Source organism: Myotis lucifugus, unplaced genomic scaffold (assembly GCF_000147115.1).
Source record: "Myotis lucifugus unplaced genomic scaffold, Myoluc2.0 scaffold_0, whole genome shotgun sequence".
Lineage (NCBI taxonomy): Eukaryota > Metazoa > Chordata > Mammalia > Chiroptera > Vespertilionidae > Myotis > Myotis lucifugus.
In genome coordinates, this window is record NW_005871048.1 from 6,089,427 (window position 1) to 6,114,400 (window position 24,974).

Here is a 24,974-nt window from a genome sequence, read left to right on the forward strand (position 1 = left end):
AAGAGGACAGAAGCCTGTTTTTTCCAGAAGTTGAATCATTTCATGTAAGATGATCCAATTTATGGAACATCATTGTTGAATTACCAAAAGCCTCGCTGAAGTTAAACTTACTTTCCTAGCAATCCAGATTCAATTCAGAAATCATGAAATTGTGTATATCATTCTTCCTTTCAATGGGTCAGTGCTGAGAGAAGAATATTACCAAGGGCCACAGGAGACAAAAAGGCAATTTCCATTGATAAATTTAGCTTTTTCCCGGGCAGTCTGTTCTAAGCATAATCCTCGCTGTGGCTCCTCCTCTCAATGTTTCCTTGTCTCGGTTCCTTGCGCCTGTTCCTGCAGGAATGCTCCCTGCACACCCGAGGAAGGAAGATGAAATTGCCTAAAAGGGCCCTGACAATGGGGCTTGGCACTATTTTTCGCATATTCAACACTTCCACAGACACAACAACAAAAAATTACTTGAAGCCTAGTACCTTATATTCAGCCTCATACCGAAGAACTTTTATTTTTGTGGGGTTTTTTTAAGCTAAAATGTTATTGAAAACAAAATTTTCTCCACTAGCTGCTTCAGAACAATATACTGTATTATGAAGCTCCTTACATTTTACATGTTTTTGAAACAGGACAAAGTAAGTCCCCCATTTTCTTCCACTTCCGGGCTCTTCTGCATCAAGACCAGGCTGTTGGATGGAAGGAACCACGTGACAAGTGCATGAGGCGTGAGCGCGGGAAAACACAGAATGGGATGCCCGTGGGGCTGAAGGTGGCACCGACCCGGCGGACGCTCTCGCTTCTGCTTCCACGGGCCGCGCCGGGCCAGGCCAAACCGAAACAGCAGGAAGAAGGGCTGTACAATGGGTCCCCTTGGATCATGCTACTAAAAAAAGGTGCAACGAGAAACAAGTCCCTGTGCATTCTTAGTCACAACGGTGGGCAGAAGAACCCATACGATTCCTCCCTTTGGTATTAAATAACAGTTTAGAAAAGCTTTTTAGAAACAAAGCAAATACATGGTGGGACTGGACCTGCGGGCCATCCCAGGTTAGTTGTCCACTGAAATGAGTCTCATCCCTAGTCATAAATAAATAATCTCTTCCCCGGTCTGACTTCCACGCCAGGATCGATCTCTCTTAACATCTTACTTATTTTATTACTGCTTTTGGTTTTCTGGGACTGATTGAAAGTTGCTCCGAGGAAATCTTTGGTTTTGCTTAAGTGTCCGTGACATTTAATCATGACTTTCCTTGCAGTTTAATTCCAACCAGTCAATCAGTTAATCCACTTCGATTGATTCTGGGCTCTCGGTGATTGGCTTGCACTCATTGGGCATCCGCTGGTGCCGGCTCAGCTGGGTGGCCTGTGTGAAGCTCCTCTCACACCTCTCGCACCTGGTGGAGGCAAGAGAGAAAATTGAGACCAGGGAGCGGGGCCTGCAGGGTGCTGGGCGTCCTCTCATCCTGCCTAATCAGAACAGACACTCCAAAGTGGCTTCAGATTTCCCCGGCTCAAGAGGTTTAATTGGTGGCTCCTTCCAAGGCCTGGACGCCTGTGATGGGACAAAGCCCGTCTGATGCAGAACAGAGGGATCTGTCAATAGGCGGGGGAAGGTGATTTCTCCAGAGAGCCCTGTCCTGCTGCAGCTCTGATCGCTGTCAGTTCAAATAGATAAAGAACAAAAAGAGATTTTTAGGAGTGAGCCATCAAAGCAGCAGCTTGTCTCCAGTTTTCTGCTCCATAACCCGAAAGAGAAATTGATGACAAATAAAATTTCACCTGCTGCTCATTTAAAATCGGGAATTCGACTCCCCTCAAAACAGCAGCCAAGGGGCGAGCCTCTTGGCGTTTGGAAACCAGAGGAAGGAATGTATTAGTCTGCGGTGGTGAGGCAGGGTCGTGTGGGCAGTTGCTTTTGTGCAGAAGTTTGTTCTAGTTTCACAGCCCAACCAAACTCAGGATTAGCACAACGTTTGTGGTTGGGTAGGGGCTCAAAAAACCTGAAATAAACCTATGACTGTGTGGGTCAAGAAGTTCACCTCTCCCCAAAGTACAGTCATAGAATATCCTTGCGGGCTATAATGAAGGGGTGGTGTGTCTGATGAGAAACCTGGTTTCACACCTCAAGACTATTTCCTCTCCAGAACTTAACAAAAAAGATGATAATCAAGGAACCGTAGGCCTGACCTATCTCCCAGGCAACACACATTACTAACTTGATGGCAATTCAATCTAACACACACACACACACACACACACACACACACACACCCCTAATGGTGGCTTCTAGTTCTTCTGTGATGGTTGGTGTTACTGGCTGGTTGTCTATGATTGTACACACACACACACACACACACACACACACACACACACACACACACACACTATGGCAGCAAGCTGGACCCAGTGACTTCCTGTCACTACCCTGCTTGCCTGGGCAGCCTGGAGCAATGGTCAGGCACTCTTTAGGGCACAGTAGCCACCTCAGCCATCCCCTTAATATTCTCTCTTCAAACCTTTGAAGGAAAGACATTCAGGAGAGCTGCAGACAACAACAGTCTCTCTTTTCAATAACACTACCTTGGGTCCTGGGGTCCCTGCATAATTGGGAATATGGCAGAAATCATCATGAGAAAAATCTGCATTGCCCTATCCTGTGCCTGAGTCTTGTTATCTGGTGAGCAGTCCCCTCTTTCTCCTTCCTGTTTAGTAAAGTATACAAAACCCCCTGCCACAGGAATAATCACCTATAAAAACAGAGCACGCCCATTCACCCCGGAGATTCTTGCACGTTTGTGAGTGGGGGGAGGCTGGCGCTTGACTATCAGGCATGGCTTTTTCAAGGTCCCTATGCCAGCTGTGTGTGGCAGGGTGAAGTTGTGTTTCTCTCAGGGAATAATTTTAGCAGCCTGTTCCACTGTTAAAAACTGCACTGTGATCTTGACAAATGTATAATGTCAGCTTTAATGTATCAGACCTATCAACCCAATGAAAATAACTCAGAAGTATTGACCAGCTAATGATTTTTGGTGTATTCATTAACGTCCACGGGCAGCGCATCCCCTCTCCAGAGCTCCTGAAGTGCTGATGACATGTTAGTGAATTGCTGATTGTTTATTAGAAAACTGATTAGTTCCTGGATTAGTGTGTCAAAATATACTACCTTTCACTGCTTGACAAACTTTCAAATTATTATAGTCCTTTTTTTTATTATTTCAAACTCTAGAATCAATTTCGATGAGAGCAGAACCGTTGGAACAATTATGAGGCTTGACAATTTACCTGGCTCATACTTTTGCACTTCTAACCTTGTGTATTAGAATATAAAGTACTCAAAAGGAGGAAGTCTCATATTCATAGAAGGCAAAAGTGTATGTGGATATGTAATATATAAACATCCAGATTGGACAAAGACATTAAGAGGAGAATTAGGCATTTCTCAAGTGTTTGCCTAAATGCCTCACAGATCTTTACTTACGGAACAGTTTGCTGTAATAGTCAGGGATTTTACAAAGTCAGATCTAACCATCCCATGAGATCCTTACTGAAACTTCATTGTTAGTGCCATCTGCCCACAAGTGTGAGTAAAATTATACTTAGAACCAGGCTACTAGAAATATCTATGTGATTTGGGAATTAGAAGAATACAGTTTGTATTATTGAGGAAGAGAGCTTAGATATAAAAATATTTTTAAATAATGGAAGGACTTCAGTTTTATGTATATCATCTTTAATTTTAGAAAAATTTCCTTCACAAGTTATTTTCATAGCTTCATAACACTCATCAGAAGGACAGATTCAATGCAGATACCTAGGTTCTAGCAGGTCAGATCTGGACGTCAGCTGGGTTGGCATTTAACCCTGAACTACAATCCCAGACGCATGACTGTGCATGGGTACCTCTAAGCCTGGACTTCATGCAGGGGAGCAGAATAAGGAGGAGAGAGAGATGCAGGTAATGAGCTGGGAGCAAAGAAATGTTCTTGCACACAGGGTCCTCTTCCTTGTGATGACGTCACGGCCTTGAAGGGAACCTCGCCGGAACAGTGAAGTGGAAAGGCGTCCAAATAGTTCAGCAAAGGGGAAGTCCCCAACTCTCTACCAGTAGGGGTCTCTTAACTGGACTCGATTTCCTTTTAGATTTGAGATCATTCTTTACTTACTGTGATGGTTGACTGGATTATAGGTACAGGGAGTTTAACAATTACCATCTGAAATTGACAGAGATGCAAAATAATGTCAAGTTCTGTTCCTTTCTGTGCCCCTCCAACCTGTCAAAAAATACTTCACGAACCAAACCACACTGCACAGGGGGCTTCATACCTATGATGTGCTCAGTGCATTTTTACTGATGTGCTTTTTCAATTGGCTTTGATTTTGCCTAGTTCTTATTAAAGTATTAGCTGCTCTCTGGAATATCCTTTTTTTTTAACATACTGAGCCAAACTGTCTTTACTTAAGGCAAAATGTAGTGATGAGTATTGCCCCTGCTTCTAACAGATGCAGGCAAGAGCCTCTCCTAGGATACGTCCTGGGCTTCCCAGGCACAGAGCCAGGCGGGAAGCAGCTCACGGGGATCCTTCCAGGCAGAGCAACCTCCCTGAAATCCTGAAAGATTGCGTTTAGTAACAGAGAAGGAGAAAGGATTTGTCATTGCAAAGAATACGTTTTAGACTGCCAACTTCCTTCTTTATTTCCTTCCTTTTTTTCAATCAAGTGCTTGGCAATTGCTGTTAAATGAAACGATGTCTTGCTTTGGTTCCTCGTTCGCCATGACTTCCAGTCTCACAATACAAACTGAAAGCCAAGACCTGTAATATCATCCTTGGTATGCATTTTTTCCTATGTGCTCCTTTATCTTTAAAAGTCTAAGTCTACAGCAGGTTAGCTACCCGACAGACCTTGAGGGATGGAGGCTTTCAGTGGGAATTCAGCCAATCAGACTGTGAGGCAAAGCCTGGAATGTGACTGATCCCTTAGTGCCAAATCTTCTCCAGCCTTCCCTGGGTGGCAATCATCTTGATCTGCCTTCAAAAACCAAGTCGCAGCAGAAGATTTTAGAGGTTGGGAAGATGTGGCAGGTTCCATCTGGCCGGGACCCTGGGAATTCTGTGAAGGCCTCCTGGGCCCTGGGTGGGTGGGACAATTGGGAGACTGAGCCATTTGGGGCATCTATTTGGAAGCTGCCCAACGTGGAGAGTTTAGGGTTGTGTATCTTTTACAAGATTCTTTTCCTTCTTTGCAACATTGTTTAAGCCAATACCCATTAGTTGAAGTAGTAAAATTAACTGTTGTGGTGAAACCCATTTTATTGACTAATCTGCAAGAAAAGTTTTTTTGACTGTTTGTTTTATAAGCTTGTAAAAGGACATTTTCATAATATTTACAAATGTCCATGGGACGGATATCCATGAGCTATGTTGGAAGATTCCCAAACTCCCTTGGGATAGTTCAATCCTGACTGATCCATTTGTGTGTGCTGAAGGGCTTGGCTCTCCACTTTCTAGAAGATGTTAAAATCTTGCCCTTATAAAATAAGCGTACACTCAGTTCTTCCCCCAGGAATATATGTAAGTTAAAAAATGCCTGCAGCATGTGGCTAATCTTAATAAGAGTAGGAGCAGAAGGAACTAAACATACACATAGAATCTAATCCACCGAACTCTGGCTCTTTGCTCTCCCCTCCCCCCAGATGAAAGTAGGTTATGGTCACAAAAGCATCCGTTTAGAAAGGAAGAAGATAAAATTGCTAAAGCCCTTCAAAAGAGTACCCTGATGAATTAAAAGTAAGTTAAAATGGCAACTCTATTGGAAACATGACAAAAACAGGATGTTAAAGAAAAAAAATTGAGTGGAGTCAACGAGGTTACACATAAGTAACACCTTAACATTAATAGAAATCTATTTCCCATTTTGACCCTGAAACCTCTTCAATTAATTACTAAAATCTATTTACACAGCAACAAGATAAAAATCAATCTGATCCTGGCACTGTGTCCGTCTGGCTGCCCTCTGTACTATGAGGGGCCAGAAAGACTGTCAGTCCTGCGCCTCTTTTGAAAAGCTCTCTTGCTCAAAGGCTCTGGGGGAGAGGAGCCACGGTCACCTTCCACCTCCAGAGCAGCGGGGAAGCCAGAGTCTGTGACCCCCTGAGGGTCAGGCCTGAGGGCAATGCAGAGCCCACCTTGCAGGACACAAACACCCGCAACAGGGAACTCTAGGGCTGTGCTAACCCATCTGGTCCTTAAGGAAACTTAAAAGACCTTTGGGAGAGCTCAGACCCAGAGGTCACAGCGTGGCTGGCATTAGTGCAGGCTCCCTTTGGAAACCCATTCAGTCCCCTTAGCCAGATGTCTTCATGCCGTGATCAAGACGCACCCACATACAAAGACGAAAGTTAAAACTATTTTTCTTATCCATGTCATAAATTAAACCACAGTGGAAAACAGTGAAGGATAATGAGTGAAGGTGACTGATTCATGGGGAGGTGAGTGAAGATGCCAGCCTTTTAGGAGCTCTCCTCGCTGGCAGAACAGAGGTGGCAGGATCCCAATGAGCAGGACTCTGCCATCCTGAGCTGAGCCTGACATAGACTGAGCACCAGGGCAACCACCACACCTGGAGGTCCAGGGGGGAACTCATGGATAATGAGAGCCCTGAAAGGCTCCTGGGCTGATCCTGAGCCAGGGGATTAGTTCTACTACCTGAATCTTTTCCTTTCGTGCTTGGTCTTGTCATACAGAAGGTAAATAGGCGATACATCTATGCCCTTTTTATTTGCCTTCTTAACTAGGGGAAGCCACTATGGTAAAAAGTAAAGAGAGATGTCAGGGGGTTGAACAGAAAGGAGTCCATTACACAGAGAGTAGAAAAGGCTTTGAGACCACCGACCAGTCATCCATACTACTCCACATTCCCAAGCCGTCCATATGCTGGCTGGGCTACCAGAAACGTCTCTTTCCTTCGAATGCCTTCAAAACACATCTTAGAAATAAAACAAAGCAGAAACAGACTCATTGATGCGCAGAACAAACATGATTGCCAGGAGGAGGAGGTTTAGGGGGCTGCGTGAAAAAGGTGAAGGGATTAAGAAGTACAAATTGGTAATTTTGTAACAGTCACTGGGATGTAAGTATAGCATAGGGAATAGAGTAGTAATATTGTCATAACTATGTATGGTGCCAGGTGAGCACTTGAAATATGAGGGTATGGAAAGAACTTTGTAAGTGTATGACTGCCTGACCACTACGCTGTACATCTGAAACTAAAGCAAAATAATGTTGAGTGGAAACTGTAATTGAAAAATGAAATTTAGGAAAAAACACTGACATCATCTCCCAGAGACAAAATTGATTACTCCACCTCTACACTACTCTGAGACATTGTACACACACGTCTAATTGCATTTCACGTTTGCATCTTTCACTCTATGTCAGTGGTTCTCAACCTTCTGGCCCTTTAAATACAGTTCCTCATGTTGTGACCCCAACCATAAAATTATTTTCGTTGCTACTTCATAACGGTAATGTTGCTACTGTTATGAATCGTAATGTAAATATCTGATATGCAGGATGGTCTTAGGTGACCCCTGTGAAAGGGTCGTTCGACTGCCAAAGGGGTCACGACCCACAGGTTGAGAACCGCTGCTCTATGTGGTAAGACTTGTTCATCAATTGGGCTTCCCCATAAACCATGAGGTCTTCAAAGGCTGGAGGGCTGAGTCTAATTTACCTTTGTATCTTTTGTGCCTCGAAGGGTGCCCAGTACAAAAGAAAGTGCTCAGTGAGTATTTGCCAAATGAATGAACACGGACATGAACGAACAAATGAATGAATGAATAAGTGAATGGGCCATATTGCATGATTCAGATGTCCATTGCTTTCATGATTGTGCTATATCAAGAAACAAACTCTCTCGCTCAGCCAAAGCCCTTGGAATTCAGTTTCACTTCTTTCTACATTCCCTGAATCTTCAAGAACTCAAACGCGCCCTGTGTTTGGATTTTTTTTTCTCACCAACATGGTAATGCTGATTCAAAAGGCACAATGAAAACTGCAAGTTGGCTGCCATAATAGAGTCAAACCAAGAGGAGGGAAAAAATTCACCAGAATCCTACAGGGTTCAAGGTCCTCAAGAGATGTCCTAAATTGTGGCCACCTTACTGATGGTCATGGGGCTTGCTGATGGCCGTAAGGTGGCACTCTGAAACTGAGCTCCCAGCTCCACTTCTAGAAGAACAGATCCACGGGAACTAGAAAGAATCTTAACATGATTCTTTCTGCCTTATTTTACTGATGAGAAAACAGTCCCAGAAAGTTGGTCTCATGTCCAAGATTGAACAGCTTGAGTGAGGATCAATGTATAGGTTTCCTGACCTCATTTTGCAAACAACAGCCACTAAACAAGTAGGTCCTTTTACAGCCTGGACATTGACCTTCCAAATAGCCTTCTCCAGCCACTGGCTGAGCCGGGCAGCACCGATCCGCCTTGTCTGCGGCTGTCGGAAAGGCTAGGAGAAAGATGGGGTGAAAGGTTAGACACCACTTACTTGAAGGGCTTTTCTCCAGTGTGGGTCCGGATGTGGTTGTTGAGGGTGGTGGCCCCGGCAAAGGCACGGCCACAGTAGCCGCACTTGAAAGGCCGGTCACTGGAGTGAGTGACCACGTGGTTCCTCAGTTCTGAAGGCTGGGAAAAGGACTGGGAGCAGTGGCCGCACTGGTAAGGTCTGAAACAAACAAACAGACTGCCTGGTCATTCTTTTCCATGTTGGTCAGTGGACGGCAGTAACGTGAAACAAAGGCCACAACTTCTTGGTGACATTTTCTGTTTTGCATAGAACTTTGGCCATTAGTTTCCCATGGCTTGTTGCCACAGGAACAAAATTGACATAACTACTGAGACATTAATTCCCAAATGGTTATTTTTTTTCTGGTATTAACTTTACCATTTCAAGAACCCCAACTTTCTTATTTCTATCCCTTCCCCCAGGCCAATGCTAATGTGTTTGGGGGGAGCACAGAGAGTACAGGCTTGATTAGCCAGCATCTTACAAGAGAAAATACGTAATTGTCTCTGATAATTCCATGGCACTTTTAATTTTTCAAGGGGGTTTAAAACCACTTATCTACTTTAATCTTTACAATAATCCTCTGGGACAGGGAAAGCGTCCTTATTTCTGTCGGTTCAGAAAACCGAGGATAAACTGTCCTCAAAGGAAATAAGCTCTTGATGCCAAAGTCCCTCTAGGGCAGTGGGACCTTATTCTAAGCGCCAGGTAAACATGCAGGTGCATCAGCAAATGCATGTGTGGGTTTTTTTGTTTGTTTGTTTGGGGTTTTTTTGTTTTGTTTTATTTTTTAAAATATATTTTATTGATTTTTTTTATAGAGAGGATGGGAGAGGGATAGAGAGTTAGAAACATTGATGAGAGAGAAACATCAATCAGCTGCCTCCTGCACACCCCCTACTGGGGATGTGCCCGCAACCAAGGTACATGCCCTTGACCGGAATCGAACCTGGGACCCTTCAGTCCGCAGGCCGACGCTCTATCCACTGAGCCAAACCGGTTAGGGCTGCATGTGTGTTTTAATAAATACTCATCTATCTTGGGATCTGTTGATGGCACTGCCTCAACATGGAGGCGTCTGATACACAAGATGAACGCAGGCATGCGCCCAGATTGGTTCCTTTGTAAAGTAAGTCCTGACTTCTACCTACTCTCCTCCGCCCCTCCACCCCCATAATATTTCTCCGTTGGGCCTTTCTCCTGAACTCCAGCTCCCTGGTTCATGTGGTAGAAGCAGTAAGTTATCACAGTTCAGAAATGACAGAATGCCACTGTGCCTGCAGAAGGGCGACTACAATGCAAAAGCAAATGGAAGGAAGTTGTGGCAAATACGTGATAATTAGCAAGATTGCCGGAGAACATTCTTTCCAGCTCCTAAGAATCAGATCAATTTTGGGTTTTCATAAAATAGATTAAAATTCTATCTTCTCTACAGAAGTTCTGCTTACTTCAGCAAAAGCTGCCAAGTGATAGAAAACCTGGGCAGTTGTCACTATCTGAAGCTATTTCATGTCATTCTTCGACAGGACTCCAATTTGTTTATCAAAATTTTTGTTAGGAAGATTAAGAATCTGTCATGAGGGATATTAACAGCACTCACGAGCCCTAGTGTATGGCCTGGACTTTTCTGGCTGCATTCAGAAAGCCAACGGTGCAAGCGGACTTAATTGCTCTACCTTCAACAAACACTTAAGCTCCGACGACCAGAAACCAAAATGCAGGGCTAGGAGACAATGGTGACCGAGCATGTACAACAATTCAATTAAGTGCAAAATAAAGTGGACCCTCTCATTTGTCAAGCGAAGTGCTTAATTGTGGCTACTTGCCTCACTGAACACAAATACCATTATTTTACCAGACTTCAGCACGCTGAGCACTGATTGTAGAATTTTTTAGCTTGATTAATAGTCCAGGATTGATCAATAACTCAATACTATACAATTTTAATTACTTACACTTAGAAATCTATTTAACTGCTCTCAAACAGGTTTCAAAGAAATATGTAAGAGTCCTTGATAAGGAGTTTATCAATCTTGACAAATTGCATACACATTTTATTATAATTATAAAATAACGCTTTGAAAGCCATTGAAGTTATATGTAGACGAAAATGTCCTCCTGCCAAATCTGTTCTTTGTTATAACCATTAACTTTAGAGTTTTTCAAGAAATCACTCTCTCAGGGATGAATGTTTTAAATGTTATTGAAGATTATAAATAAAATAATACATTATTATATGCTATATCCACTGACAATTGATTTTTCTAATAGTAAAGGGACCATTAACATTTATTAGCCTCTGGTTATCTATTTTTAATAGCTATCACAATAAACAATAAGCCACTAAACAAAACCAATTAATCTTTTCTTTGCTTTTTCTAACTCTGCTGTCAAAAGTTGGGGTGATTTATTTTCTATCGTCAGAAGTCAATCCATTCTTTTTATGTCAACGGTCACAAAGATTTACAAAAATGACCACAGAGAGGCTTGGGTTGCATTCTTATATCAAGGTAATACCAATGAAAGGCAAATGGGATCCCAACACATCACCTCTACCCAGCACCAGCCTGAGAGGTGTTTGCTAGGCATCTAGTGACCTAAGTGTGGCACAGCTTTTAAAACGTTGCAGAATTTAGCTTAGCTGAATGAAAAGGTCTAGAACAGGAAAAATAGGAGAGGTAAGTGCTACTTCAGCCTCTGGCCCCAATCAGCTGTGGGACTTGGACAAGTCACTCAACTTCCCTGACTGTATTTTTTCACCTCTCACCTCTGGTAAGGGGGGTGGACTGACCTAGACGCTCTCCTGCATCCTGTCATGCTCTGCTCCTGCTCTCAGAGGTGTGCCGCCTGCGATCTGTCCACAACACAGCTCACAGGAGACGGCATCAACAACATGATCTCCACCTGCCGTCATGTGCACTAGCCAGTTCCCTGTACAAAGAGCTTCCCATGTGTGTGTGTATGTGTGCGTGTGTGTGTGTGTGCGCGCGCCATTTAAACTTACTTGGTAAACAGCTGCAAATCAGAGCAACAAGAAAACCGAGTACCAAAATGTAGGACCAAACCTTATTGTAGTTGATCTCAAAAAATCAAATGGCAGCCTTTCTTCTTAGGTACCGTAAGGAATAAAATTTTAGACCGTAAGGTCATGTGTCCCTGTATGGAAGCTGACTTTATGTAAATTTAGAACTAAAATGTCTGCTCTACTTGCCAGTATAAAAACAGATTGCCTCTCTCAGCCTAGAAATCTACAGAAATTAGCCCTAAGAAAGCACAGAAGTTACACAGTGAGTCAACAAGATCCCTTCTTTGCCTGGATTGTCAATATTTCCTTAAAAAAAAGAATAAAGAAAACGACCCAGAAAGTAATTTTAACACTGACTTCCTCCTAGGCTTTCATCTAAGGATGCAGGAAAACATTCAAGACAGAATGAAATCCTCAAGCCCAAACGCAGGGCCTAGAAAACATCGTCACTGCTGTGGAATCTCAAACCTCACAACTTCTTTGGGGACAACTGTACACAGGAGTTGAGACCCTGTAGGCAAGTTCCCATGAGCATATCCTGAATGCCTCACCTCTCAATTTACTGCTGGGGGTTGTTGGGGACACAGGAATAACTGCCATTACTCAGCTTCTTATTCTGATGATTAACAGTCCATCAACTTTTCAAAGATCTAGCCGAAAGGTAAGACTGAATATATTAAACTTTTGGACACAATCAGGTTCACCTCCGAAGTTCTGTCTCCCTTTGGTGAGTTGTACCAGAAGAAGCAGGGCAGGACCGACATCGTCAAATGCTGCATTCAGCTTCACTCCTTTCAGAACCTCGTGTCATTGAACAACTAAATGGGACTCTCCTTTCTAATGCCCTTTGATTCTTCCCAAGCCATCATACACAGACAGCACTTTACTATTCTCAAAACAAGCGCAAAGAGCGTTCCTTGCAAAGGGACATCTCACAACCACAATGAGCTTATGGCTCTCTGGCTACTGGAGACCTGAGGGGTGCAATGTTACCAGCAGTGCTGTCCAGTGATGGACATGTTCCGTATCTACACTGTCCAATATGGGGCCACTTGCCACTTGAAATGTGTTAGGGCGACTGAGAAACTAAAGTGTTATTTTACTTACTTTGATTAATTTTAGTTCAAACAGCCTCCACTGGCTAGTTTCCACAGAGATATCAAGCTTCATGAAAAACTAGAAGGTGTTCCATACTCAAGAATGAAATAACTAGGAGACAGACAAAGCCTAGGTCCATTTCGTTAGTGTCTGTGATGGCTGGTCAGATCTTAAGCAGAAGGAAGCAGGGGGACAATTCTGTACATTCCCCTGGCATTCTCCGTAACTGGCAGCTCCTCTGCCAAAGACTCCTCCACTAAAATGTGCAATTCATTTACTGTGAGTCTGTGATTGGTTTGGTGTACACACAGGAAAAGAATGAAACATTTAACAACATTAAGTGTGGTTTGGTTTAAAATATTATTAATTCTTTGATTTTTCTTTCATGGCCTGAAAGCCTCCAGGACAAAAGTTGTTCAGTTGGGGCCACTTCCTCTCCTTGCCCTGTTAGTCAGACCAAGTGCAAATCCCCAAAGACTTCAAAGGGAGCCTGCTGTTGGCTGTGTGGAGTGAGAAATGACCTGAGCTCTACGTGAGGAGGAAAAGGTTGCAGGGAAGCAGCAAAAGCAGAGCCAAGGGACCTGGAAAACAGGGAATGCCAGAAAGAAGATAACCTTCACACTTGGGGGGAGGCGGGCAGTGGGACACAAGAACACTGACACATTCCAAAGAAACCATTATGGTGATGGATTAGCTCCAGGCTCCTCCCACCAACAGCAACCTCGAGAGTCATCTTCCCCTCTGGTACCAACACAGCCATATACAAACAATGATACTCAAAACACAAGTGTGGGCAGCCGATGATGCATCCAGGAGGTTAAAGGCAAACCCTCCCCACGTGACACAAACAACCAAAAAAAGAGAAAAGGAAAAGGATGCAAAATGAAGATAAGCATTAAAAAGACACTTTCTGCTGAAAAAAAAAGAACATATTTATCAGCAAATAACCCGCGGTGATTGAAGGCTTTGCTTACCCCTTTCTGGAGCCCCCCCAATGGGACTGTTGAGGGTTTCTGCAGCAGAAAAACAGAAGAGAAAAGGGATTGCTAACTCCTGGTTCGAGCAAAAGTGAGTCAAGCTGCCCTGGCCTAGGTCAGAAGCTTATGTAAAACCCCAAATGTTTATGAAGTTCCTGGATGAAATCCTGGTTGGTCTAGATTCCAGCAGTTTCTTCCCTTTGAATTTGCTTAGGAGGAGAGAAAAAAAGCCAGTTGACTGGGAGAAAGGAAGAAGGTATTTGGGGGCTTGTTTGTTTAATATTAACAGAACAAAGTCAAGAAATAACAATTCTGTGGCTCTTCGGACCCTCATGAATGTGAATCGTTTTTCTGTGTTCAATGTAAATAACACGGTAGTAAAAATAAAAACCGGTGATGCTGGCAACCCTGGGTTTCCTTGGATCTCTTTTCTTTATATCAAGGCATAGATTTTTTTATGGCCCCTCACATGAAAAAGCTCACAAATATAGACACACAAAGTCTCTTTGATGAAGGTTGAAATGTCTTAGGTTTCATGGCTAAATACTTAGTCTGTTGAGTGAAAAATCTTTTGGACCTAAGATTCAGGGGCCTGTTTCAAATTTGGATCCATTTGAAACTCTAACCTGTTTACCTGCTGGCTTTGTCTTCTGCATCTCCCTTTCTTGCCTGTGGTTCTAGCGAGATTTTCCTATCAAAATAAAAGTGTGTGTCTTTCTCAAATCAATGGGAAATGAATTCTGACTGGTAAGTTCCAAGCTTTTTCACTGTCTGTGTCTGAACTGGCATCAACTGCCAAAGATGGAAAGCCACTCAATTTATGGTCTCTCCCTAAAGAAAACACGGACATTCAGCACTTGTCATTCTCCACGTGGATAACAGAAAAGGCTCCAAATTTTGCAACCATCATACACAAATTTGATGTTCCATTTTAGTTTTGTATATTTCTCTTATTTAGCACCCATGGGGTTAAGAATTATGGAGAGTTATCTTTTACTTCCAAATTTGCTGGTACAAAGACAACATCCTAGGTTCTGGGACTGAAAGAAACCATTCCAGTCCCATTGCTAAAGGCAAACCATGTCTCCAGAATGAGACCAGTGGGCCAGAGTGACTGGGCATCTCCTATGTTCCCTTTATCCTCAATAACCAACTCGGATGTAATGGAGGAATTCAAGTATATCATCATCATCATTTTGCCTATAAAGGGACTAATTTTTTGAATTCTTAATTTTAACTTATTTATGAGTGACGGTGACCACCTCTCATGTCACCAATAAAGCACAGGAAAGTGAGAAGCAGAACCCACTGCGTGAGTAATCAGGTCCCTCTCTGGCTAACTACATGGATACCGAGCACCTATTACCTCACCTCATCTGGGGAGGGAAGGCGTGGCCACACCACGCTTGGGCATCTGAGCCAGAGATGCCCGTCAGCGTCTAGCACAGGACAGGAGGCTCATGCCACTTGGATTTTTGCCAAGAACTCTAAATTAGCTTGGAATGAGCACTGACCCAACAGTCTTTCAAGGAAGTGTGTTTTGTCCACATATGTTGCCTGATTTGTCAGGTACTCCTCTGACAGTTCATATAAATGTGTTACAAGTTATGACACCATAACGACTTAAAGCTTAATACACACACGGTTTTCTAAGTGTGCCTGAGGCCAGTCCAAACAGTCTGTTTTGGTATCTTCCGATTCACCGTGACATATTTTCATTGCTTTACGTGACATTCAGCGTGGGATTATATTATACTCAAAGGTAAGCTTGCCATCCAGAAACTTTCAACTATCATTTCATTTTCACCTTGCACGTTCAGTTATTATAACAATGAATCTGTGCAAATAACAAATCTATCCACTTGAACTCACTCAATTTAAAAGTAAGTTTATAATAACAAGATACCCCTAAACTACTGAAATGCTTTGCAAACTTTGAATGCATCTATCTTGAGGCTATATGGATACTCGCAAGAAAGGCAAACTTTTTAAAAAGAATCCTTCCTGAGGGAACAGAACATTTTCAAAACTTGTGTGCCCCCTCTGAAGCCAACAGTACTAATTTTCACCAGGTGAGGGTTGAGGCTCTCCTACTGAAGGTAAAAGGTTGTAAAGACACAGCTGCCTTACCAGGCCCTAAAGCAAATGTTTCGGCATAAATTAGCTACAGCAATGATCGATGTTAAGTAAGTGGTTTCCAGAATGGCGCAAATAAAAACACGTACACATGTGTGTCTATGGACCCTAAAATGATATTTTAGAAAAGACCCACCCCCTGTGCACCATGCCCACACCCTCCCTGCTGGGTTTCCTAGCACGTGTCTATCCTGCCGAGCCGGGGAGCTGGGAGGGAAGAGCTTGATGTACATCGTACGGCAAGGAGGGCCATGTGACTTAAGGTTAATCCAGTGGCCCAACGAAGAAAATAACTCAGGAGTCCTGCTCCCTGGTCTCTTTTTCTACTTCCAAAAATTATTTCCTGCTTTTATATTGAAAGTGATTTTTGATGCTATCCTTAGATATGTGAGGGTTAATCAAATTTCCACAGGCTGTGAAGAAGAGATAAAACACACTTTCTTCTTTTTGAATTAATTTGATTTTTGTCTTTTGCGCTCCCAGCGATCAAGGCTGTCGAATAAACCAGTTTTGATTCATAAATAATAGTTCCATTATATCTACTATGCCACTCGTCAGACTACCTGAAATTTTAATTCACTTGTTCAGCTAAATTTCATCCTCAGTTCATGGTCATAAAATTCTTTATTGACAAACTTTCAAACCAACTTTGACTCTGAGGTATCTAGTCCACATTTTTCTTCGGTGTGGATATTAGTTTATTGAATAAGTGGCATCTGTTTTCCTCCACATCACTAGCAGAGGAGGTATTTCCTTTTGACAGCTTTGCAGGATTTATGGGTTTGCATGCTCTGAAGAAAAATAGTACTAAGCAAAAAATTCCAATTCATTACCTCTTAGTACTTAATTAAGTTCCTACCCCCAGCACATTGGAGGTGAACCCTGAAACGACCGTGGCAGCAGCAGGGCGGCCGGCTGTATTATCTTTGGAAGACAGAGAGGATTCTAATTATCCTGACCTCATTTTTCCACCCATGATATTCATAACTGTTCCTCCTATCTTGCTCCCCTTTAGACTCGGACTGCTTGGGAAGCAAGCACAGACTCCTCTCGATACCACTGTTTGTGTGGCCCTTCTACACAGCCAGGGCAAGGGTGGCCTCACAGGCCTCTGACCTGCCAGAACACAGACGCCTCTGATCACAGGGTTTCCCCCAAGGGGTGGCTGGAGGAGGAGATTGGCACCTGTCAGGAAAGCAAGAGGGGTTTTACTAAGCAAACATACCGAGAGCAGAAGAGTCAGGGTTACCTGTCGGGGTTCTGCGTGCACACGTGCATCTGTAACAGGATCCTCTGTGTGAACGTCTTAAAGCACTGCCCGCACTTCCAAAGATGCCAGTCACTGAACTCCGAGTGCAGCTGGCTTGTGGACGTCGGGCTCGCCAGGACGCGCTGGTTTTTCGCGTTGATTTGGTTAAATCCGGATTCAATGGACCCCGATTTATCCAGGAGAGAGAAGTTCCTGCTGCAGGGCGTCTGCGGGAACACCACAGAGCGCTGCTGGGCGGCGGGGGAGAGTTTGCTGCTCTTGCCAAAGGGCTGCAGGGCATCTTGTCGGCACATGGCTTCCATGACCGTGGAGGGGACATTTACTGGGAGAACGACAGAGTTTTACAGGATCAGTTTTATCAGCCCTTAAAATAAGCACAATCACGTGCACTTTAAAAAATTCTTATAAATCAACATTTTAAAACTTCACTTTTCTGGATTCAGAATGAACATAATAGCAAAATTAATAACTCATTCAGTGCTTGTTTATCATGCAACTATTACATGCTCAGGGTTGTTCGTATGTGGTCTTTGTCCTCACGGAGTTCACTTATGACTTTACACAGAAGGACTCCCTCCTGAGGCTCCACACTGCACCCTGGGTTTAGAGGGAGCTCAGATGGGAGGTACAGCAAGAGAGGGGGAGAGAACAGCAGGGACTGGCAGAGAAGGTGGCCTTAAGCCGTGCAGGGAAGGTAGGTTCAGGCCTTCCAGCAGACCCTGCCAGCAAAGGACAGGTCTTCAAGAAAAACTGGCTGAAGAGATGAAGGGAATAATACGAAATGAAAGACACCTGGAGACAGAGGTCTAGCATGCTGGTGAGATGGTGAGAGACACACTGACCAGGCAGGGCCATGGGCTCTCGACACTGTGGGAATAAGGCAGGGGACGGGGAGGCTAGACCTCAAACAACCTTTAAAGTCAAAAAAAAAATAAACAAATGACTTCAGGCCTAGAAAATAGATGCAAACTGTTTCTGAGCAGAAATAGCAAGAAAAAACCCAGTGTTCAGGGAGGGCTTGAGTGAGGCATGATTTACAGACAGGGTGCCAAGGATAAAGTCAGAATGGAGGCAAGAGTATGAGTGCTTGCAACTTGGGCTTTGGAACTACAAAGACCTAGGTTCAAATCCTGTCTCTACCTTTTATAGCTTGGTGATTTTAGGCACAGTTAATAAATCTCTCTGTGCCTTAATTTCCCCATCTGCAAAATGAAGATAGTGGTAGTAATAAAAGTAACAGCAGCACGGTTTACTGGTTGAGGTGGCCTAGATTTTAACTCCACTATTTACTAGCCTTGTGACTGTGGGCAACTATGAAACACTGAAGTCCACATATAGTCCTTGGTCAAATGTAAAATGATCACCCAAAAGGCTGAGTGAGATAATGCACAGATAGCATCTAGTAAATGCCAGGGTTAATACTCAAGAGATGTTGAGCTCCATGAGCCCTATTTCCTCCTCTTTACTCCCCTTTGTGAGTTTTAAATGAGATAATTAAAATACTCATCACAGGGCCTACCATCAATAATAGCCAATTCTCATTATTTATAGAAGGAAAAGAGAACAGAATGAAGGAACCTGACCCTAAACTGGGATGGTGGCAGTGGGAGTGAGGAAAGAACTAGAAGAAACATTTTTGAGGGGGGAAACGTAATATACTTGAAATTTGTTTTTCTTCTTATAAGTTGTTATTGTGTTAAAAATATATATCATGTATTCACTGGTCAACCCACAGATTCAGAAGTGATTAGAACCTAATATGCTTAAAAACTATTATTCTTTTTCTAAGTACCTACTGTGTCAATAAATGCACTTATTAGTTATCTCAGGGGTCACAAAGATTAAAGACTATAAAGTGATTAAGAGAAGGAAATTAGAAATCAAAAAATTTGAAAGGTTGTTTGGCAAAAAGATTGGGGATGGGAAGTAAACCGTGGCTGTTGGCCATGGTTCAAGGCCATGTGGAAGGAGACACATGAACTGGAGGCTCTTATCCTTTCCAGCCACAGAGCACTGCTGAGGTCCCTACAGAGCATGAAGACTCGAGCACACTCAACTATACAGAGGAGCATGCTGCAAGGGGCTCCGTGCTGGAGTGGACAGACAGGGAGACACCATGTGTGGGGACACAGAGGGGTTGGTGTGCTGGCATTGAGCACTCTTTAACTCAGAGCATTCTGTGTAATCCCATGTAATGAGACAAATCCAACAGAGGGAATAGCTCTGCTCGCATGATCCATCCTACCCTGAGAAGGAAAAGGAAAGCAAGAGACTCGCAGACCTAGAGAGAGCAGAGAGTTTTCCTAGGTGACAGTTCTTGACCCTGACTGCACCTGAGACTCACAGGGGAGACTTTTTAAAAATTAGATCAGAATCACTTGGTAGATTCTGGGCACCTGCATGTCTAATGTGTAATTGGGCTGAGAACCAGTGATCGAATTCTACTCTCTCTTATTACAAAATAAAAACAGCTCAAGTCCAAGAAGGGCCAATAACTTGCCCAGGGTCACACATTCCGTTATGGGCACAGCAGAGCTGGAAGCTTTAGCTTTTTAACTTCCAGATAATTTTTTGCTGACCACACTCCTACACTGTCTCTGCTCACAAGCTGTGCTTCAAAAATAAAAAGGACATTTTATAGCCAGTACATCTCACATGAACATGTCATATATACATATAAATACATATATATCTATACACACATACATACATACAGGTTTATGTGTGTATGTGTTTTTATATATAAATATTTATGTACAATTTCAACTTCTGGGGCAAAAGTGTATGATCAATATAACATTTATCCATACATTTTAGACTTTTAAAAAATCTTTGATTGCACACAGACTGTTTTTTTAAAAAAGGTATTGAAAAATAAGGAGCAATGTTTTCTCCTATTTTGGCACTTTTTAAATAAAAAAATAAAAGCAGCAGCATTGTCAGAGATGGGGGTGGAACTCATCTTGTGTAGCCCGTTCATAACTAATCTGGGAGAGACACAGCACAGAGAAACCCACAAGTTTTCAGACAACACTGAGCTCCTGCGGGCTGGGAAATGCCCACTAACAGGAAGGAAGGCACGGTGGGAAGACGGTGGGATGAACATGTCATCAACATGCATGCGAGCAGGAAACCGGCCAGAGCTTCGCTGTTGGGAAGAAGGCTGTGATGCCTTCGGGGGGAAATAATTCAAATAACACTCTAAGTATGGGTTATAAATCCTGACTTCTCATTTACCCTCCTGAAAAGCAACCTAATAAATTAATTTTCAAAAACTGCTACGGTCACACAACCTTTATATTAAACTAAAGAATTTGTGGGCCAATGAAGTTTTATTAAGTTTAATGATCAATGTCAAAATGGTAATAAAGGAAAACTTCAACCAGTTTTTATAATAATCTCAGATTTATGAGATCTGTGTTAATGTTAGTAATAGTAGTATTTAGGCAGTAAGAGTGGGAATGGGTGTAATGAAATTCTTGTCTTATTTTTTTTCTTTTCTGGGACACCCCAAAACAAATGTAATATTTTTTTGAGATATAGGTAGCAATGCTTGCACCCCAGAGATCGACAAAGTATCCTTTCTTCAGGACCTAAAGGATACAGAGATTATTCTTTCCAAATACCAGCCTGACTGGCTATAGCAATCGAGAGCATTAACAAAACGCAGGGAATTATCAGGAAAAAAATAGGGAATGAATTCAGAAAACACTCATCCCAACACAAGACAGTACAGACAACTGCAAAAGGCCCAGAGATGACTGGCTGAAGGGACCAAGAGGATGAAGTGCTTCCTACTTGAAGACAAATGGCTAGAAACATCTCTTCAGTCTACAAAACAAAGATGAATGGGAGGACGGCAAGCTCTTAGAGCCCTAAAGGATACAGTACAGTAAGGATATAGAACATAAACTCATTAAATCCTGGAAAATTAAAACGTTGAGGCAAATTCAGGATCCATAAAACAAAGTCCTGCTTTCCTCCCTTGTCCATTCATTCAATCCACAAGTAGTTACTGAGCATCTATCCCATGCCTGACACTGCAGATACGGGGAACGAGAGCGCCACGGCCCCTGGCCTCCCGCCACTTAAACTCCAGAGAGAGAGACAGTAAACAGATGTTGTTACAAACAAATATTTACACAGCTTCATCAAATCTAAAATTCCACTAATGGCAAGTTGTAAGTCATTCATTGCAAGTCACCGTTCACTGTAAGACATCTTCCAGGTTCGGAAAGAGTAAAATGTGACAAATATATAAATTTTAGAATTAACAATATAACAGCCGATACAAGTTTGATCAGATCTATGAGAGAGAAGAAAGGGATGAATCCATGTGGGTGTGAGGGGTGGCGTCCCTAAGGCATTGACCTTGCAGGTGAGTCGTGAAGGGCACGCAGATCAGACAGGTGTGAAAAGAGGAAAAAGCAATGCGAGGAGATGAAACACCGGCAGCTTTGCCATAGAGCCTGTGTGTGGTGCTGAGGTGAGAAGGTGCGCAGGAGCACTGAAGACACCAAAAGCAGGCTGATGTGGCCAGAGAGAGAGGGGAGGGGGCGGCAGCTGGGGCTGGAGAGGAAGGCAGTGCAATCGCCAGTGCCTGTGGGGGCTGGGCAGGTAACAGAAGGAAGTGATGGGAGGCAAATGATACAATGGAGGACGGTGGGGTCTGCAGCAAACTGAATAGGGCAGAGCCAGTCTAATGATGCTTGACTCTAATTTTGTAAAACATTGTGAGCCATGCAAAATATTTCTGAAGACTATGTGTGGCCCAAAGGCTATCATACTAAAAAAACTCGAGATTTATTATGAGAATAATGACAAGCCAAAAAAAGAATGTAAAGCTAGGGTGATGGTGTGAGGTGATCAGATTAATATATTAAACGCATCATCACTCTATATTGTTAAATGAAAAAGTGAGGTGCAAAGCAATGTATATAGTATGTTACTATTTGTATAAAAAGGGGCAGGAGGCAGAGTGAGAGCCAGAGACAGAATGGGAGAATATGCTTGATGCTTGAATGGGAAAAAAAATATGTTTGGAAAGACACCTGAGAATCTGTCAATTGATGACCTCTTGAAAGGAGAATTATATAAGCCCATGGTCCTCTGGATTTTGATATATGTAACCAAATACCTATTAACAAAGCAAGTAAGCTGAGACAATAAAATAAGCAAATCAATGAAAAACTTCACTTTGGCTACTGTAATCCTAAAAGGACATTGTGACATGCAAGAGGCAACTGCAGCAGTCCAGACCAGGGCTGGTGGTGACGCTGACCAGGGCGGGGCAGCAGAAACTAAAAGAAATGCATTTAAGAATATACAACCACCCAGCCGGCATAGCTCAGTGGTTGAGCTTGGATCTATGAACCAGGAGGTCACGGTTCGATTCCCAGTCAGGGCACATGCCCAGATTGTAGGCTCGATCCCTAGTGCAGGAGACAGCTGATCAATGATTCTTTCTCATCACTAATGTCTATAGCTCTCTCTCCCTCTCCCTTCCTCTCTGAAATCAATAAAATATCTTTTTTTTTATAAAGAATATACAACCAACAGGACATGATGACTGACTGGATAGAAGGGTGAGGAAGGGCAACTGGATGAGTGGGAGTGAGAGTTACTGAGCTGGGGGAGAGGCAGTTGGTGGGAGAGAACAGGTTCAGATCTACATGCTTAGCTGGGGACGCCTGTGAGGCATGCTAGTGAAGATGAGAAGTAGACCGCTGGACAGGAGTCTGGGCTCAGTGGAGATCTGGACGGGAAACATAAGCCTGGGGGTGCCTGTCTTAAGTCAGGTTCCCTGGGAAGCAGACTCTGAAGTGGACATTTGGAGCTTCGTGTGCCGTTTCCTGGGGCGTGCTCCTGAATCAACACCTCCTGAGAGTGAGGAGGAGGATTCTGTTGAGAAAGGAGATGAACAGGTCTGGGCTGGGAAGGTCCTTAGTTGTCCTGCTTTGGGACAAGGGAACCATCTTCAATATCCCCTACAGTGACTGTCAGTAGACATGGGCTATGGAAGAGAGCATGACCAAGGAAAGTGGCCCTCAAGCTAACGGTGATTCCTGGAGTCGCACGCACCTGAAGGCTGTGAGGGAATGGGGGGGACGAGTGCCTCGCCCTGTGCCAAGGGTGGGGTCTGGGCAGCCCCAGAGAGGCCAAACCTCCCACGACAGCAGATTCCCTGTGCTTGTCATTGTCACTTCTCTGTGTGGGTGTGTGTTCAGTGAGTGACCTGCTGGAGTCCTGCGCAGACTCAGAGGCGTCCCAACGGGGTGACCCCTCCTTGCTTGTCCCATAGCCCTACAGGATTCTCCACTTCTGGGCCAATTTTTATATCCGTTTCCTGGCCCAGGATTTCCACACCTGGCAGGCAGAACCAACCCAAGCCACGCCAGTCCTTAGCGAGGGCAGCTTTATCGAGTGTGGTATTCTATTTTCACCCAATGGCTCAAGAAGGACACGTCCTTGGCCTGTTGACTTGAGGTTAGCTTTTTTCTAGTCCCCATTCAGGTACAAAAAGTAACTTCCAGTTCCAGATTTATGTAAGGAGTCCAACTCCAGCTTCCCACTGTGTTCGGGGAACTGCACTGACCCTGAGCTACACACCCACCCACGCCCCGGGCTCCCGGCTATGGCAGCTCACAGGGCGGCTACATGGTGTTCTGTGTTGTAGTTGTGGGCTTATGTGCCTTCTCCTAGACCAGTGATGGCGAACCTATGACATGCGTGTCAGAGGTGACACGCGAACTCATTTTTTTGGTTGATTTTTCTTTGTTAAATGGCATTTAAATATATAAAATAAATATCAAAAATATAAGTCTTTGTTTTACTATGGTTGCAAATATCAAAAAATTTCTATATGTGACACGGCACCAGAGTTAAGTTAGGGTTTTTCAAAATGCTGACACGCCGAGCTCAAAAGGTTCGCCATCACTGTCCTAGACTGAGTCCGTAAGGAGAGGGTCTGCATGTGCTTCCCATGGGCCCTTGCACAGATGTTCTTGTTGGATGGGACTATACTGCAATCTCCTCCACGTTCATGGATATAAAGCTTAAGTAGGACCTTCTTTATCCCGGGGCCGAGGTTTTTCATTATTGGAGGGATAGTGAGGGTGGGGAGCACTACACAGGGGTGCCCCTTTTTACTTTCTGCTCTTTAAAATCAAAAGACAAAGGCCGGCCTCCCGGAGGCAGAGTTCACTCCAGTGCTGGCAACTCCCGCGTTGCCCTCAAGTTTCACATTCTGCTACCTCAGCTTCATCGGCCGAGGCAGGGAAAGCAGCAGGAAGACTTGTTTGACATTTATCCCCAGGTTTTTTTTTTAATTTCCTCTGAAATGAATATGAACACGCCATGGTCTTTACACTCCGCAGGAGCTAATCCCCACTGGAAACTTGGGGCACCTCGCTCCTTCTCGTGGATGCAATCTGTCGACATAGGCGTTCCTTCAGGCTCTCCTGAAGGGCCCGCAGTCCATGCAGCGGCTCTCTCGTTGGAGCTCTGTTACATTTAAAACGATGGCTTTTTAAAAAGAAAATAACACAGGGATTGCTTCCAGAACCCAGGTGCCTGTGTGAAACGCTGCCTTCTCTTTGAGGCGAGGCGGCTTTCAGTGGCTTGTCCGGGCAGTGCGTGTGCCCCACGGCTTCACGGCCACTGCCAGGGGGGCGGTTACTCGGGCCTGAACCCACCGCACACGCTCCATAGGAAATGTGTACTTTCCATGTTGAAAGAACCATGGGAAGAAAATGATATTTTTATAAATGAAAGTGCTTAACCAGTACTATGCACTGAGCAAAATCATATTTTCCTTTAATGTCTTGGGCCAAATATCAATTTCATTAACAAAGAAAAATCTGGCTGAAATATTTAATCCCCAGATATTTAATGGCAATCAGATTC

The 24,974-nt window shown here is 43.6% G+C and overlaps 1 protein-coding gene across 3 annotated transcripts in view; it reads right to left on the bottom strand.

The window, feature by feature from the left end:
- Positions 1-562: 562 nt before the first annotated feature.
- Positions 563-24,974, bottom strand: part of PRDM6 (PR/SET domain 6) — a 32,072-nt gene continuing 7,660 nt past the window's right edge. Inside the window, exons 3-6 of one of the 3 annotated variants that reach the window (XM_023749707.1) lie at positions 17,049-17,391; positions 8,546-8,722; positions 4,161-4,208; positions 1,256-1,391 (exon numbers count right to left, since the gene is read on the bottom strand). In XM_023749707.1, the coding sequence (XP_023605475.1) occupies positions 4,202-4,208; positions 8,546-8,722; positions 17,049-17,391 (527 nt within the window). In that variant the 3' untranslated portion in view covers positions 1,256-1,391; positions 4,161-4,201. Of the gene's footprint in view, positions 1,392-3,820; positions 4,209-8,545; positions 8,723-17,048; positions 17,392-24,974 lie in introns of those variants that run through there. The other 2 variants (XM_023749617.1, XM_023749666.1) reach the window with 2 other exon arrangements.